The sequence below is a fragment of the Peromyscus maniculatus genome, chromosome 20 (genome assembly GCF_049852395.1).
Source record: "Peromyscus maniculatus bairdii isolate BWxNUB_F1_BW_parent chromosome 20, HU_Pman_BW_mat_3.1, whole genome shotgun sequence".
In the NCBI taxonomy this organism is placed as follows: domain Eukaryota; kingdom Metazoa; phylum Chordata; class Mammalia; order Rodentia; family Cricetidae; genus Peromyscus; species Peromyscus maniculatus.
This window is the reverse complement of record NC_134871.1, coordinates 68,833,667-68,848,559: the sequence shown is the minus strand read 5'-3', so window position 1 is coordinate 68,848,559 and position 14,893 is coordinate 68,833,667. Positions and strand designations below refer to the sequence as shown.

General features: G+C 45.2%; 1 protein-coding gene across 1 annotated transcript in view; it reads right to left on the bottom strand.

The window, feature by feature from the left end:
- Spats2 (spermatogenesis associated serine rich 2) overlaps nucleotides 1-14,893 on the bottom strand; it is a 73,269-nt gene that overhangs the window by 45,393 nt on the left and 12,983 nt on the right. The window contains exon 2 of the mRNA XM_006974398.4: nucleotides 4,031-4,295. Coding sequence (XP_006974460.1) covers nucleotides 4,031-4,055 — 25 coding nt within the window. The 5' untranslated portion in view covers nucleotides 4,056-4,295. The remainder of the gene's footprint in view (nucleotides 1-4,030; nucleotides 4,296-14,893) is intronic.

The window sequence follows — 14,893 nt, the reverse complement described above, 5'->3', positions numbered from 1 at the left end:
ATACAGGGTCTATTTTTGAAGGTCCTAGTACACTGGGGAGACAGCTCAACGCTGCAAGTCAGAAGAGTGTGCTGGTCCCTGCAACTAGAGTCACACAGCTGTGAGCTGCCGTGTGGATGCTGGAATTGAACCCGGGTCCTCTGGAAAAGCAGCCAGTGCTCTTAACCACTGAGCCAGCTCTCTAATTCCCAACTCATTTTTAAAAAGCAGGCATGTTTGTGTTTGTAATTCTAGCCCAGGGGAGGCAGAGACAGGCAGATCCCTGGAGCCTCATCAGTGAGCTCCAGGCCAATGGAAGATCCTGTCTCTGATCTGGGTCTGATAGTGCAGGCCTTTGATTCCAGCGCTTGGAAGGCAGAAGCAGGCAGATTTTTATGAGTTCCGGGCCAGCCTGGTCTACAAAGCAAGTTCGGGGCCAGACAGGGCTACACAGTGAGACACTGTCTTTAAAAAAAAAAAAAAAAAAGACAAAAACTGTCTTAATATGAGAGTAACTAAGAATTAGCTTATCGGGCTGGAGAGATGGCTGGGAGGTTAAGAGCCCTGGCTGCTCTTCCAGAGGTCCTGAGTTCAATTCCCAGCAACCACATGGTGGCTCACAACCATCTGTAATGAGATCTGGTGCCCTCTTCCAGCCTGTAGGCAGAACATTGTATACATAATAAATAAATAAATATTTTTTTTTAAAAAAAAGGATTAGCTTATCAAACTGCATAGAACTAAAAACACACAATAGCCAGGCTTGATAGTGCACATCTTTAATGCCAGCATTCGAGAGGTAGAGGTAAGTGAATCTCTCTGAGTTTGAAGCCAGCTGGTCCACACTGTGAGTCCCAGGCCAGCCAGGGTTACACAGTGAGAGCCTGTCTCAAAATAAATAAATAAAAATAATAATAATAATAAACTATGCAATAGACCCCCACAACACAACTTATGGAGTAGAGATTACTAAAAGTCCCACCACCTTGGACCCAATCCTAAGAAGTTTACCAAAGCTAACATTATAAGTATACAGAGGCTCTCTGAAGTACTGAAGGGAATTTTATTAACAGATTTCTCTTCACTGCAAGGCCTGCCCACCCTCAATTCTAGACTGCTTATAGCAAACTTAAGTATACAGAAGATCTGGCTCAGATGTGGACTAAGTTTAGAGATTCTCAGGAAGCTATTAAATTTGTATCTTTAATTTAGACTGCTTACATCATTTCCCATGAATGCAAACAATGTCAAATTATTTCCTTTGACAAAGTGAGGTGAAGAATGGGATTATCGTCTCTGAGAATCCTTCCCCGTACTCTGTAATGCGGGGCATCAAACTCATGGCTTCCTGCATGCTGAGCAAAAGCTCTACCACTGAGCTACACTCTCAACCTGAGGCTTGCTTAATTTTTCATTCATGAAAAAATGAGGAAGTCAGTTACGGTACTATCCCTTGTCCAAAGAGACAAGGGTCCTACTGCGGAACACGGGAGTCCAGAGTTTCAGGTTAGACAACATTGCTGCTGTACTGGACACTTCACTCTCAGGGTTCCATCATTCTAACAGTACCTCGGCACACCACAGCTTCTTGCTACTCACGGGTATCATTACACAGATATTCAGCAAGATGGAGAACAATATGATTAACATTTTACCATGGCCAAGATAGGAAAGAAAGGGTAAGCTGCAATGAAATAGGTAAAGTTAGAGATAAGGAGTCTGGAAGCCCGTCCACATGACCTGGAAGGGCGGCCATCACTCATCATCTTCATTCTTTTATTCTACTCCCTTCTGAAAAGTAAAAAGGGAACTCAAGAGCCCACAAGATGACTACGTAGGTGAAGGCCTTGCTGCCAAGCCTGATGACCTGAGCTGGGTCCCTGGGACTCAAACAGTAAGAAGGAGAAAATCGACTCCTGCCAAGTTTTCCTCTGCGCTCCACGTGGAAGCTGTATCATGCACATGTCCCCCCCCCCCACACACACACACATACTCACACACAGAATAAATATGCAAACAAATACAAATTTTTTAAAACTGAAAATAAATGTCTGAACAGATAGGAACTCCTGCAGAAGTGGCTACTGCGTGAACTGCACACACCTGGCTTGTGACAGCCAACGCCTCTCCGTTCAACAGTCTCACTGGTCTGAGGCTCCAACTACACTAGGCCGGCTGGACAGTGAGCGCCAGAAAGCCACTTGCCTCTGTCTCCCTAGCACTGGATGACAAGATGGAGGGAAGGGAAAGAGGGGGGCTGAAGGAAGACAGCAAAGGGGGAAGGGACAGACAGAAGGAAGGAAGAAAGGGGGAAAGAAGGAGGAGGTAGAAGGGAGGGAGGGGTAGAGAGGAAAGGAAGGAGGGTAGAAGGACAGATGTATGGCCGAGGGGACACAGCAGAGGTAAGCTCCATGGTGTACACATGGTCAGGAAGGTGCCAGAAGTAAGCAGTGGCAAGTGCGGTTATAACTTGGCTCTCCCTTCTCAAGGCGCCTTAGACCCCTCCTTCTCCTGCCCCTGCCATTTGGAGAACAAGCACGAAACTGTGAGCGGAGCTGTCTCTTCTCCCCAACTACTGGAAAAGCAGGAGCTGGGGCTCTACTGTGCAAGCATACGTGCACATAAGAAAGCTCCTGTCTGCAGGGGGTGTGCTGCACAGCTTTAATCCCACTAGTGCGGCAGATTTCTGAGTTCAAGGCCAGCCTGGTCTACAGAGAGCGTTCTAGTATAGCCTGGGCTACATAGACTCTGTCTCAAAAAGGGGAGGGGGGCAGGAAGGAAAAAAGGAAGGAAAAAAGGAAAGCAAGCGGGCTGGAGAGATGGCTCAGCGGTTAAGTGCACTGACTGCTCTTCCAGAGGACCTGGGTTCAATTCCCAGGAACCACATAGTGGCTCATAACCATCTGTAATGAGATCTGGTGCCCTCTTCTGGCCTGCAGGCATACATGCAGGCAGAACACTGTATACACAACAAATAAATCTTTAAAAATAAATAAATAAATAAAATACAATAAAGAAGGAAACCACTGTCACAGAACTGCTAGTTGATGCCAGAACTTTAGTATGTGAGTGATGATCTTCTCTTCTGCTACCACTATTGACTACCACAATGAAATTACGGCTTTCAAAACTACACGTAGCTCTGGGACATTCTTTTCTTTTGAGGTTTCTGAACTTTCAAATCAGCATTAAAAGCATTTCCACCATATTTAATCTGTGAAGATTAAGATTGAGGAATCGATGGAATTCTGTTTTGAATTAAAGAACATATGGAAGATTAGGATGAACAAGACACCTATGGTCACACTTGCATGAACACACGGGGTCACGTGCCGAGGTCAGGCGCTGTGACGCTCCTGCAGCTCCTCAGGCACACTTGAAAAGGGTTCCACACACTCTGTTTTGCTTTCCTCATTATAACCTCTCTTGATACTTCATGTCTCTATCTTCCATTTTGCCAGGGTAGCAAACCCGGAAAGAAAGCTAAAAAAGGAAACAAAACCTGGAAGCGTTCACTCTTCCTCCATTTCCTGTCCCTAGGAACATGAAGCATCGTGCAGGAAGCCAGCTCCTACCGCGCCTCCCTAACATATGCTCACTCTACAAAATGCACTATCAAGTTACATCTCGCTCTCTAACAAATTATAATCGGATAAATCTAGGTAGAAAAACAATTTCTAATGAGATCAATTCCCAGACTTACTTAAACACAAAACTAAAACCTAATACAATACTTGCAAAATCATTCGAACACTTACTAAAGGAACAGCCTCAAAACATACAGACATAAGTAAGTATTACTGCTCTACAACTATGTTTGGCGTTAACTCTCTGCAGTTCCCGGGGATCACTGCAGGCTGGCCTCACGCACGCCAGCACACACTTGACCTTTGTTTACTACCTCAACTTGATTCCCCACCCCTGTGCTTTGGTTTGCTTTACTTTCACAGGGGCCCGTGCGTGCTGGGCAAGCGCTCTAGCACTGAGCTCCACACATTCCCCAGTGGCAACAACTACCCTTCTAACAATCTGTGCACACAGGTGATCTTACCCTTCTGGCTTTGTTTCCTAGACATTGCAGTTTTCCCAGTGTCAAAAAAATAATAACAATACAGAAGAAAATATCTTTGTCCAAGTTCTAGGAATCCTGCTAATTTAAAAGTGGGCAATAGACGTCTGTAGTTAGAAGTAACAAATGCAAAATCCTGGTTGTTTAAAGTTCTCTTCACTAGTTGTTAATTTCTCTTCCTTCTCTGGCATCAACTTCTTGTCAGGATGTATCATTGCAGACAGTCATGTCTTTTTCCAGGGAGATTCTAGAAAAAAAAATACAAACATATTTACTATTGCAGTAATGAGTATCAGTAAAAACTGTAAGTGACATTTGTGGGTTTTGAATTTCTGTGAAAGCACCATTTTCTGAAGAAAACTTCACCATCATGCTTTCTTCCTGGTCCCTTTTCCTCTTTGGGACTCACCAGATCGCTGACACGTTAGCCTGCCCACGGGGCACAGAGACAGAAGCATAGCTCTAATCCTTCACGAAAGCATCTTTTTGCATGGAGGTTATTATAGAAAGCCACATGATCCCAACGCAGAGAACTACTCTCCAGGGGTGCCCAGCCCAAACCGATACATCTACAACACAACCCCTATACGTAAGGCTTGGGGGACATAGTGGAAGATGGGGTGGAAAGATTGTAAGAGACAGGAAATCTGCTGCAAGACTGTCTAGATATGACAGGGAAGCTATACCCATGACACTCAACTGTATATATAGTTGCCCAAACAAGACCTGAACAATGACGACACTAGTTGACAGGCCGTGGATGACGGAAATCTCCCCAGACCCCATCCTTAGATGAAAAAACATAGGCAATTAATAACTGCTGAGAGAAGAATTAGTCTTCCCCAGGGATGAGCTCCCTAAATGACTATCCAATCCCAAGTGGTCACTCCTAAAACCATAATACATAAAAGCAACACTAAATGTACTCAGCAAACTGCATTTATGTATTTTTGCATACATACATATAAGAATAATAACTAAAGGGACCTGAATTTGAAATAGGGAAGCAGAACATGGGAGAATTTGGAGAGGAAGGAAGAAATATTTTTGTTTGTTTGGTGACAAGGTTCCTCTGTGTAGCCCTGGCTGTCCTGGAACTCACTCTGTAGACCATGCTGGCCTGGGGCTCACAGAGATCCGCCTGCCTCTGCCTCCTGAGTGTTGGGATTAAAGGCATGCACCACCACTGTTCAGCTGATATAATTATATTTTAATTAAACACATTTTAAAAGAATACTTTCTTTTTTATTTTGAGATATTTTTATCTCTTCAAATTTGTTACTGATCAGGAGTAACTCTATTAAAAAATACAACTGAGGCCGGGTGGTAGCTGTGCATGCCTTTAATCCCAGCACTTGGGAGGCAGAGCCAGGCGGGTATCTGCGAGTTGGAGGCCAGCCTGGTCTACAGAGCAAGATCCAGGACAGAGAAACCCTGTCTCGAAAAACCAAAAAAAAAAAAAAAAAAAAAGACCTGAGTCCCATCATTACCGTCACCATGGCAGTGACTTGAAAAGAAAAACTGCACACATGAATATTTTGTTCCCCACTTTCAATCAGTAAGTAGTTGCCATTGATAATCAGATAGTCCTGGTCCGTTAAGAATGCTCAGGGTAACTGCTGCCCATGTTACAACCAAAGCCCACTGAGATATCTGTGCTCTGAGCTGCTGCCTGAAGCCACCTTAGTGTCTGTGGTTTCAGGAGCGTGGGCCCCACCCCTTTCCTGTCTGTACGTATAAAATTTTAGGGTGGTGCACACCTTTAATCCCAGCACTCTGGAGGTAGAGGCAGGTGGCTCTCTGTGAGTTCCAGGACAGCCAGAGCTACACACAGAGAAACACTGTCTCGGAAAACAAACAAACAAACAAACAAAAAAAAAAACACAACAAAAATTTAAAAACTCTTCAATGCACAGATCGTAATTATAAGTAAGCCTGACTTGTGCAGGAAAACTACAACAGCTTCCGACAGAAACTAAGAGCCCCAGCAGAGCGGACGGCAGCAGGCACAGTGGTCGGGCCCCTCACACCACAGAAAAGGAGCTGCTTCCTGCACTGTGTGAGCACCTCCAAGCAGACCTTCTGAAAAGGGGGTGGCTTTCATCTGCTGAGTCACTAAAACACACTGAATTATTTAGCAGCAGTTTAATTAAGCTTTCTTTACTTTTTCCTAGACAGTCAAATGTTGGTTTTAGCAACACCAAGAAAAAAATCATAATTAATTTAGTAGGAATAAAATATTATCCTGTTTTGTGATGATTCTTTAAATAGTGAATAATACAGATACTGAAGGCTGTTTTTAGGATTTATTTTTATGTTCTGTGTGGTGTAAGTGTTCCACATGCATGCAGAGATGAGAAGAGAGCACCAGATCCCCTGGACTGGGTTCTGGAGGGTTGCAGGGTGCCAGATCCTCCTCAAGAGCAGCAAATGCTTAGTCTCTAAGCCATCTCTCCAGTCCCAATCCAAGACTACTCCATCCGCTCAACTACTTAAAGAGACTTTCTGTTACTCTAATGCCTGGTTTATAAAAGCAGAGGAGAGGCTGGCGGGCATGCCATAATCCCAGCGCCTGCAGGCTGAAGCAGGAAGACTGCCGGGCGTCCAAGGCCAGCCTGGGATACATAGCAAAACCCTGCTTCCAAAAAACCAAACCATCCATCTAACCCATAACGTGGCTGGGGTCGGTTTGCTTTGCTTTTCTTGTGGTTGTTGTTATTTGAGGCAGGTTGTCACCGTGTGGCTCTGGGTGACCTGGAGCTCACAGACTGGCCCGTTTCTGTCTCTTCAGGGTTAAGACTAAAGACATACACCACTAAGTCCTACCCACGGGGCTGATTTAAATATTAGTCTTCTAATTCAAAGAGAGGTGGAATCTCTTGCTCACAGGGGAAATATTTAAGTCCTACTTTTAAGAAAAGTTTTGTTTGGTTTTTGTTGTCCATGACGATCTGCCTCCTTGAATGTAATGCTGGCATTACAAGGCTGTCCAGCCATGCTAGCCTGGTCTACACAAATGTCCAACTCAGTAAGCACTGTTTTCACAATGAGCCCCCACAACTACCTAGTCCCCTTTGCTTTGTTTGAAAGTTGTAATGTTTCAATAAAATTAACTTCAGACCTGTCAGAACTGCTGAGCATGGCAATACACATCTGTAACCTGAGTACCTAGAGGCCAACCTGAGCGACAGGGTGAGTTCTTGTCTCAAAAGTAAGGTCCTGGGTTGGAGGGACCGATGGTGCTGAGCGCCCAGGTTTGGATCTCGGCACTCAGCCACATGATGGCTCATAATCAACTTTAACTCCAGATCCAGGGGTCCCACACCCTTTTCTGATCTCCCTGGGCACCAGGCATGCAGAAGGCATATACACATTCATGCAGGCAAAACAATCATACATAATAAAATGTAAAAGGCTGGGCTGTAGCTCAATAGTAGAGTGCTTATCCAGAATGCAAATGAGCCTGGATTGATCCCAGCACTGAAGGAAAAAAATACCAGAAACAGCAGAGGCCCATGGTGGTGCCAGCCTAGAAGCCCAACACTCAGGAGGCGAAGGCAGAAGACCTGGAAGGTCAATATTAGCCTCAGCTACATTAGACTCTTTTCAAAACATTTAAAAACTGCCAGGTAGTGGTGGCAGCGCACGCCTTTAGTCCCAGCACTCGGGAGGCAGGCAGTTCTGAGACAGAGGCCAGCCTGGTCTACAGAGTGAGTTTCAGACAGCCAGGGCTACACAGAGAAACCCTGTCTCAAAAACAAAACATGGACCTAATATACCTTTACATCCCAGTGAGTATTTTCCCTTGCCAGCTGGGTTAAATAGATCTATACTTAGTTGTTATTTGTTTCTGCTTTTCTAAAATTCATTTTTTAATTATTTTATATACATTTGTGTTTTGCCTGCATGTATCTTCATGAGGGTGTCAGATTCCTTGGAACTGGAGTTACAGACAGCTGTGAGGAACCTTATGGGTGCTGGGAATTGAACCCAGGTCCTCTGGAAAAGCAGCTAGTGCTCTTAATCACCAAGCCATCTCTCCAGTCCCTGTTTTTGCTTTTGAGACAGGGTCTTAGGCTGTTCCTCAACTTGCTATGTTGCCAAGGATGACTTTAAATTCCATATTCTCCTGCCTCCACCTCCCAAGAAAAGGGCTTACAGACATAAAGGTAATTTTCTTTTCTTTCTGAGATGAGGCAGGGCTATGCTGCCCAGGCCAGCCTCATGTTCTTGGACTCAAGCAATTCTTCTGCCTCAGCCTCCCCTGTAGCAGGGACTACAGGCATCTTCCACCATGCCTACCTGTAATTAATTTAAAATGCTCCCATGCTTTAATATTAATATTAACTGGGTGTAGCTGCTCACGTCTGTAATGTTAGTATTCAGGAAGGTGAGGCAGGAGGATTAAGATTTGGGACGGCAGCCTGGACAACACAGTGAGACCCAGTCAAGAGAAAGGAGGCGGGGAGAGAGGGAGGGTGGATGGGAGTGAGCCATGGTCTGAGCTTGCCTCTTAAGTATTGTACTTATTTCTATGTGTGTATGCATGCATGTGGGTTGGGAACAGAAGCGGGCACTGAATCCCTTGGAACTGGAGTTAGAGGCAGTGTGGGAGCTTCCTGCTGTGGGTACTAGGAACTGAACTCAGGTCCTTTGCAAAAGCAGCAAGTGCTCTTAACTACTGGGCCATCTCTTCAGTCCCCAAGGCTCTTTTTGAAAGATGAAAATAGAAATATTTACACTACGGTGTGATCAATAGGAATGAACAGACTTTGAATTCAGACCTCTAGGTTTGAATTTTGACACTAATACGTAAATGTCTAACATTAGGCATGTTATTAACAATTATGTAGTGGCTGGGGAGTGTTGTGGAATATTATTTTAAGGTGTGTTACTTTTGTTTGTTGCATTTAACTCTGTGAAGCTGTATTACTGTGCCTGTCTAAAACCTGATAGTCTAATAAAGAGCTGAGTGGCAAATAGTGAGGTAGGAGAGAGAAATGGGTGGGGCTGGCAGGCAGAGAAGATAAATAGGAGAAATTTGGGAGGAGAAAAAGGAGGAGGAACCAGAGAGGAAGGAGGAGGACATAAGGGGCCAGCCACCCAGCTACATAGCAAGCCACGGAGTAAGAAATTAAGAAAGGTATACAGGGGCTGGAGAGATGGCTCAGAGGTTAAGAGCACTGGCTGCTCTTCCAGAGGTCCTGAGTTCAATTCCCAGCAACCACATGGTGCCTCACAACCATCTGTAATGAGATCTGGTGCCCTCTTCTGCCATGCAGGCAGAACACTGTATACATAATAAATAAATCTTAAAAAAAAAAAAAAAAGAGAGAGAAAGAAAGAAAAAGAAAGGTATACAGAAATAGAGAAAGGTAAAAGCCCAGAGGCAAAAGAGAGACAGGATAATTTAAAGTTAAGAAAAGCTGGCAAGAAACAAGCCAAGCTAAGGCCAGGCATGCACAATTAAGAACAAGCCTGGCTGAGCAGTGGTGGCGCACGCCTTTAATCCCAGCACTCAGGAGGCAGAGGCAGGTGGATCTCTGTGCGTTCAAGGCCAGCCTGGTCTACAGAGCGAGATCCAAGAAAGTCGCAAAGCTACACTGAGAAACCCTGTCTCGAAAAAAAAAAAAAAAAAAAACAAGCCCAGCTGGGAAGTGTGTGATTTATTGGGAACTGGGTGGCGGCCCCCCAAAAGAGCCAAACCAAATAACAACAGGGGAGACAGCTCAGCTGGTGAAGTATTTGCTATGCAATCATGGGGCCTGAACTGGATACCTAGAGCCCATGTGAAAAGGCCTGTGCTTATATTCCCAACACTGGGGAAGCAGAGACAAGCAGATCCCTGGACAACCAACCTAGTTGGTTCCATTTAGAGCCCTTGTCTCAGAAGGCATGACACCAGAAACTAACCTCCACACGTGGATGCACACATATGTACAGAGAGAGAGAGACTATATAAATTAAATAAGTGTACGTGTGTAAATGTGGAAAGCATCAAGCATGATAGATTGCTGGCAGTTATCTTCATTTTAATATAATCCTCATCTTAATACATGTATACTATGAAACCATTATGATGAACTAGACTAGACTAGAGGCCAGCCTACTTTTCTATAAATAACGAGACGGCAATTGTGTTAGCATCCTAAGTCATAACCACATGCTGCTGCACTGTAAAAGCGGCCACAGTGGCAACACAGAAAGGAAAAGGATGCTGGAGAAACGGCCCGGTCAGAAGGGTCTGCCTCGCAAACCTGAGGACTAAGTTCCATCTGTCAGAACCCATGTGGGGAACAAAACAAAACAGGGCATGGAAGCTCACACCGTAATGCTGTGGGATGGTCTGTATGGCAAATGTGTTGCTCTGATTGGTCAATAAATAAAACACTGATTGGCCAGTGGCTAGGCAGGAAGTATAGGCGGGACTAACAGAGAGGAGAAAAGAAAGAACAGGAAGGCAGAGGGAGACACTGCCAGCCACCGCCAGGACAAGCAGCATGTAAAGATGCCAGTAACCCACGAGCCATGTGGCAAGGTATAGATTTATGGAAATGGATTAATTTAAGCTATAAGAACAGTTAGCAAGAAGCCTGCCACGGCCATACAGTTTGTAAGCAATATAAGTCTCTGTGTTTACTTGGTTGGGTCTGAGCGGCTGTGGGACTGGCGGGTGACAAAGATTTGTCCTGACTGTGGGCCAGGCAGGAAAACTCTAGCTACACCGTAATCTCCGCGCTGGGAGAGGTGGTGACTAGAAATCCCAGGGCTTATTAGCCAGCCAGTCTTAACCAAATTGGCAAGCACCAGGTCCACTGAAAATCCATGAGAGCTGGCTCCTCAGTGAAAGCATTTGCAGCTCCTGCAGAGGGCCAGCATTCAGTCATCTGGACTCCACGGTCACTAGGCACACATGCAGAAAGATATATGCGGGCAAAACACCCAGACACATAAAAAATGTTTAAAATAAAATTTAAGCTTAAGAGATAAGATGAAAAGCAGCTGAGGAAGCTACCCAACATGCACACACATGTGCACAGGCACAAGAACACATACATACATATATATACACACAAAAAATTTATTTAGTAATGCTGGTGTTTAAATTTAGTATAATTTTCATGTTGTCACAAAATACTTTTGACCACTAATGTATATGAGTTTTTTGCTCAAATGTTCATTTATACACCATGTGTCCAAGGAGGTCAAAAGAAAGCATCTCATCCCCTGGAACTGGGATTATAGACAGTTGTGAGTTGCCATGTGGGTGCTGGGAATTGAACACAGGTATTCTGCAAGAGCAGCCAGTCAGTGCTCTTAACCACTGAGCCATCTCTCCAGGCCTTTTTTTTTTTTTTTTTTTTTTAAGTTTTTCGAGACAGGTTTTTCTCTGTAGTTTTGGTAACTGTCCTGGAACTCACTCTGTAGACCAGGCTGGCCTCAAACTCACAGAGATCTGCCTGCCTCTGCCTCCTGAGTGCTGAGATTAAAGGCGTGAGCCACCACTGCTGCCGGGCTCCAGGCCCTATTTTTATGTATTTGTGTGTGGTGTGCATGTAGGCCAGAAGAGAGCATTTCTGGAATTCCCAGGAGCTGAAGTTCCAGGTGGTTGTGAGCTGACTGATTTGAGTGCTAGGAACCAAACTCACATCCCCTGAAAGAGAACATAAGTGCTCTTAACCTCTAAGCCATCTTTCCAGCCCCCTTTTTAATAGCTTAACATCTCTTGAAAATCACACACAGCTCACAATGTATTATTGCTATGTATGTGATCCAAGTTCCTGGGACACTACTAATCCAGAAAAAGAAAATTTAAACAGAAAAAAAGATACACAAAATATATTACATGTGGGCTAGAAGGTCAGATGGCTCAGCTCAGAGGTTAAGAGCACTGGCTGCTCTTCCAGAGGACCTGAGTTCAATTCCCAGCACCCTCATGGTGGCTCACAACCATCTGTAATGAGATCTGGTGCCCTCTTCTGGCATGCAAGGATACACACAGAACACTGTATACATAATAAATAATTTTTTTTAATTAAATGCCTAAGAATGGGGGTACTAGACTCTTAAAACAATTTTTGTCTAAAGACAGGCTATCATGTATTCTAGACTTGCCTTGAACTCGATACATAGCCAAGGATACTCAGCTCCAGTCTCCACCCTGAAAAGGCTCAACAGGTGTGCCGTTACTCCAGATGTCTGCTTCGTTTTGGGTCAAATCCAGAGCCTCATGAAAGCTGACAAGCAGTCTACCAGCTGAGCTGCATCCCTAACCCTGAAACAGCTCGCTATTTTTTTTTAATGTGTAGAGGTGCTTTGCCTGCTTGTGTACCTGGGTACCACTGTGCGCCTGGTACCCACAATGGCCAGAGGAGGTATGGGATCTGTGGTGGTTTGAATGAGAATGCACCCCCATGGGCTTATATATTTGAATGGTTGGTTCCTAGTTGGTGAAACTATTTGGGCAAGGATTGCGAAGTGTGGCCTTACTGGAGGAGGTGTGTCACTAGTGGAAGGCTTTGAGGTTTCAAAACCCCGCACCAGGATGGTGATGGTGGCGCGTGCCTTTAATTCCAGCACTCAGGGGCAGAGGCAGGTGGATCTCTGAGTTCCAGGCCAGCCTGGACTACAGAGTGAGTTCCAAGGCAGCCAGGGCTACACAGAGACGGCTCAGAAAAAACAAACCCACACCAGGCCCAGCGGGTCTGTCCCTGTCTCCCTTGTGCCTGTGGATCAGATGTACGCTCTCAGCTACTGCTCCAGTGCCAAGCCTGCCGCCTGCCGCCTGCTGCCGTGGTCCTCTCCATGACAGTCACGGACTCACCCCCTGAAACTGTAAGCAAGCCCCCAGACAAATGCCTGCTTTTATAAGCTGCCTTGGCATGGTGTTTCTTCACAGTAACAGAAAAGTAACTAAGACAGGATTCCTGAAATGGGAGTGATGGCTGTTTCCGAGTGGCCGGCCATGTGGTTCTGAGATCTGAACCAGTGTTCTCCGGAAGAGCAGCCAGGGCTCTTAATTGTTAAAGCACCTCTTCAGCCCCACTGAAACAACTTCTAATGTAAAGTCTCCAGTTGAGATTTTGATAGCCTGCAGTGTGTGTCAATTCAAACTGAAAACTAGTTCATATTCCCCCCAAAAGGTTTTCCTTTCCGTGGCTTTCACAAGCCACAGCTAAAACACTGGTCACCTCTGTGCATTCCTGATTAGCAGGTTTACTACTGGCTTCTCTTTTGGTCTGCTTCTTTTTTTTGGAGTCAGGATCTTGCTATGGAGTCTATACTGGCCTGGAATTCACAATCTTGTTGCCTCCACCTGCTGAATGCTAGGACTACAGACATGTACCAGCATGCCTGGCTTGATTCACCTTTTTACTTTTCCAGCTATATTAGGGGTCCTCAACAGACTATTCATTTAAGCCTGATTCCATTTTCCAGTAGTACATAAATAGCGCATCTCATTACAGATAACAGAGATGACAAGATGTATTGTTGGTTACAATATGTACAGATACAACAGTGTGGTGGCGTCACCTGCAGTCCCGGCAATAGGGAACAGCACTGCCTCAGGTTCGAGTCCAGCCTGGCAGACCAGAGCAAGTACCACGCCAGCCAGGGCTGAACAACAAGACTCTGCCTCAAAAACACAGGGGTGGGTTGTAAGACAGCTCAAGGGGATACTTGCTACCAAACCCCGAAAACCTAAGTTTGATCCCTGGACTCCACACGGTGGAAAGAGAACTCACTCTTGAAAGTTACCCTGTGACATCCCCACGCCACCATACACATACACAATTATTAATTAATTAATATGTAATGATTTCAAAAGAGAGTATACAACCTGCAGTCAAATAAACAGATTAAAATACCTACATACATAAAATAAAACCCCATTCAGTCCCGTGGCAGGCACAGATCACAGGAGGCGATCGGTCTGGAGGCTGGTGGAGGCGAGTTCAGGACACAGCTGGGAAACACAGGGAGGAAGAGCATCAAAGGAGGTCAGAAGAGGCGCTAGTTGCTGAATGGATACAACTTCATCATTTTTCCAAGACAATGGCCACCAGATTTAGACTTGTGGTGCTTTCTGTATACGCTGCTCCACGTCATGGCACAACGAAATGGGCATATCTACCTATAATCCTGTCAGAAAACGGTCATCAGTCCACAGTGGCTCAGTTCTGTGCCGGCACAGTGATACACTCCCACAATCCCTGCACTCGGCAGGTGAGGCAGGAGGATTAGGTTTGAGGCTGCGATGGACTACATACATAAGAACTATTTTTGTTGAACAAACCAAAGATCCTACCTGCAGAGTAAAAGTCTAAGTTAATACTTCCTCTGACCCCCTTTCTTCTGTCTTCTGACCAGCTAACAGAGCCGTCCTAACAGCAGAAAGATGGTGGTACCCCAGGGCTGGCAGCTGGTACAGTGCTTCCTACCATGTTCTCCAGCACCAAGTAGGGGTGGGGAGATTACTGCATCTTTAATGACCAGCACCACTCCATATAAAAAGTGGACTTCCCCCGAAGACTTTACAAAAATGAAGGAAAAACTGTCTATCAGTATAACTTGATGATGACCAGATGATCTTCCTGAGATATTTGGGCAAGAGCTAAACACTGTTAGAGCATTGTTAAATACTACAAGTTCACTGTAATGCTGTCTCTGTGACTAACTGCTGTTAGACCCTTCCCTTGTCCCCCACCAGACTTCAGGGAAGACAACCAACCAAGCAGCCACAGAGGCTGCCCTCACGCCAGCACTGGCTGCTCTGACCTCTCTGTGGCTGCCCTGACAGGCACTATCACCTGACAAGCCGGTTGCTGCTTAAACAGGCACTAC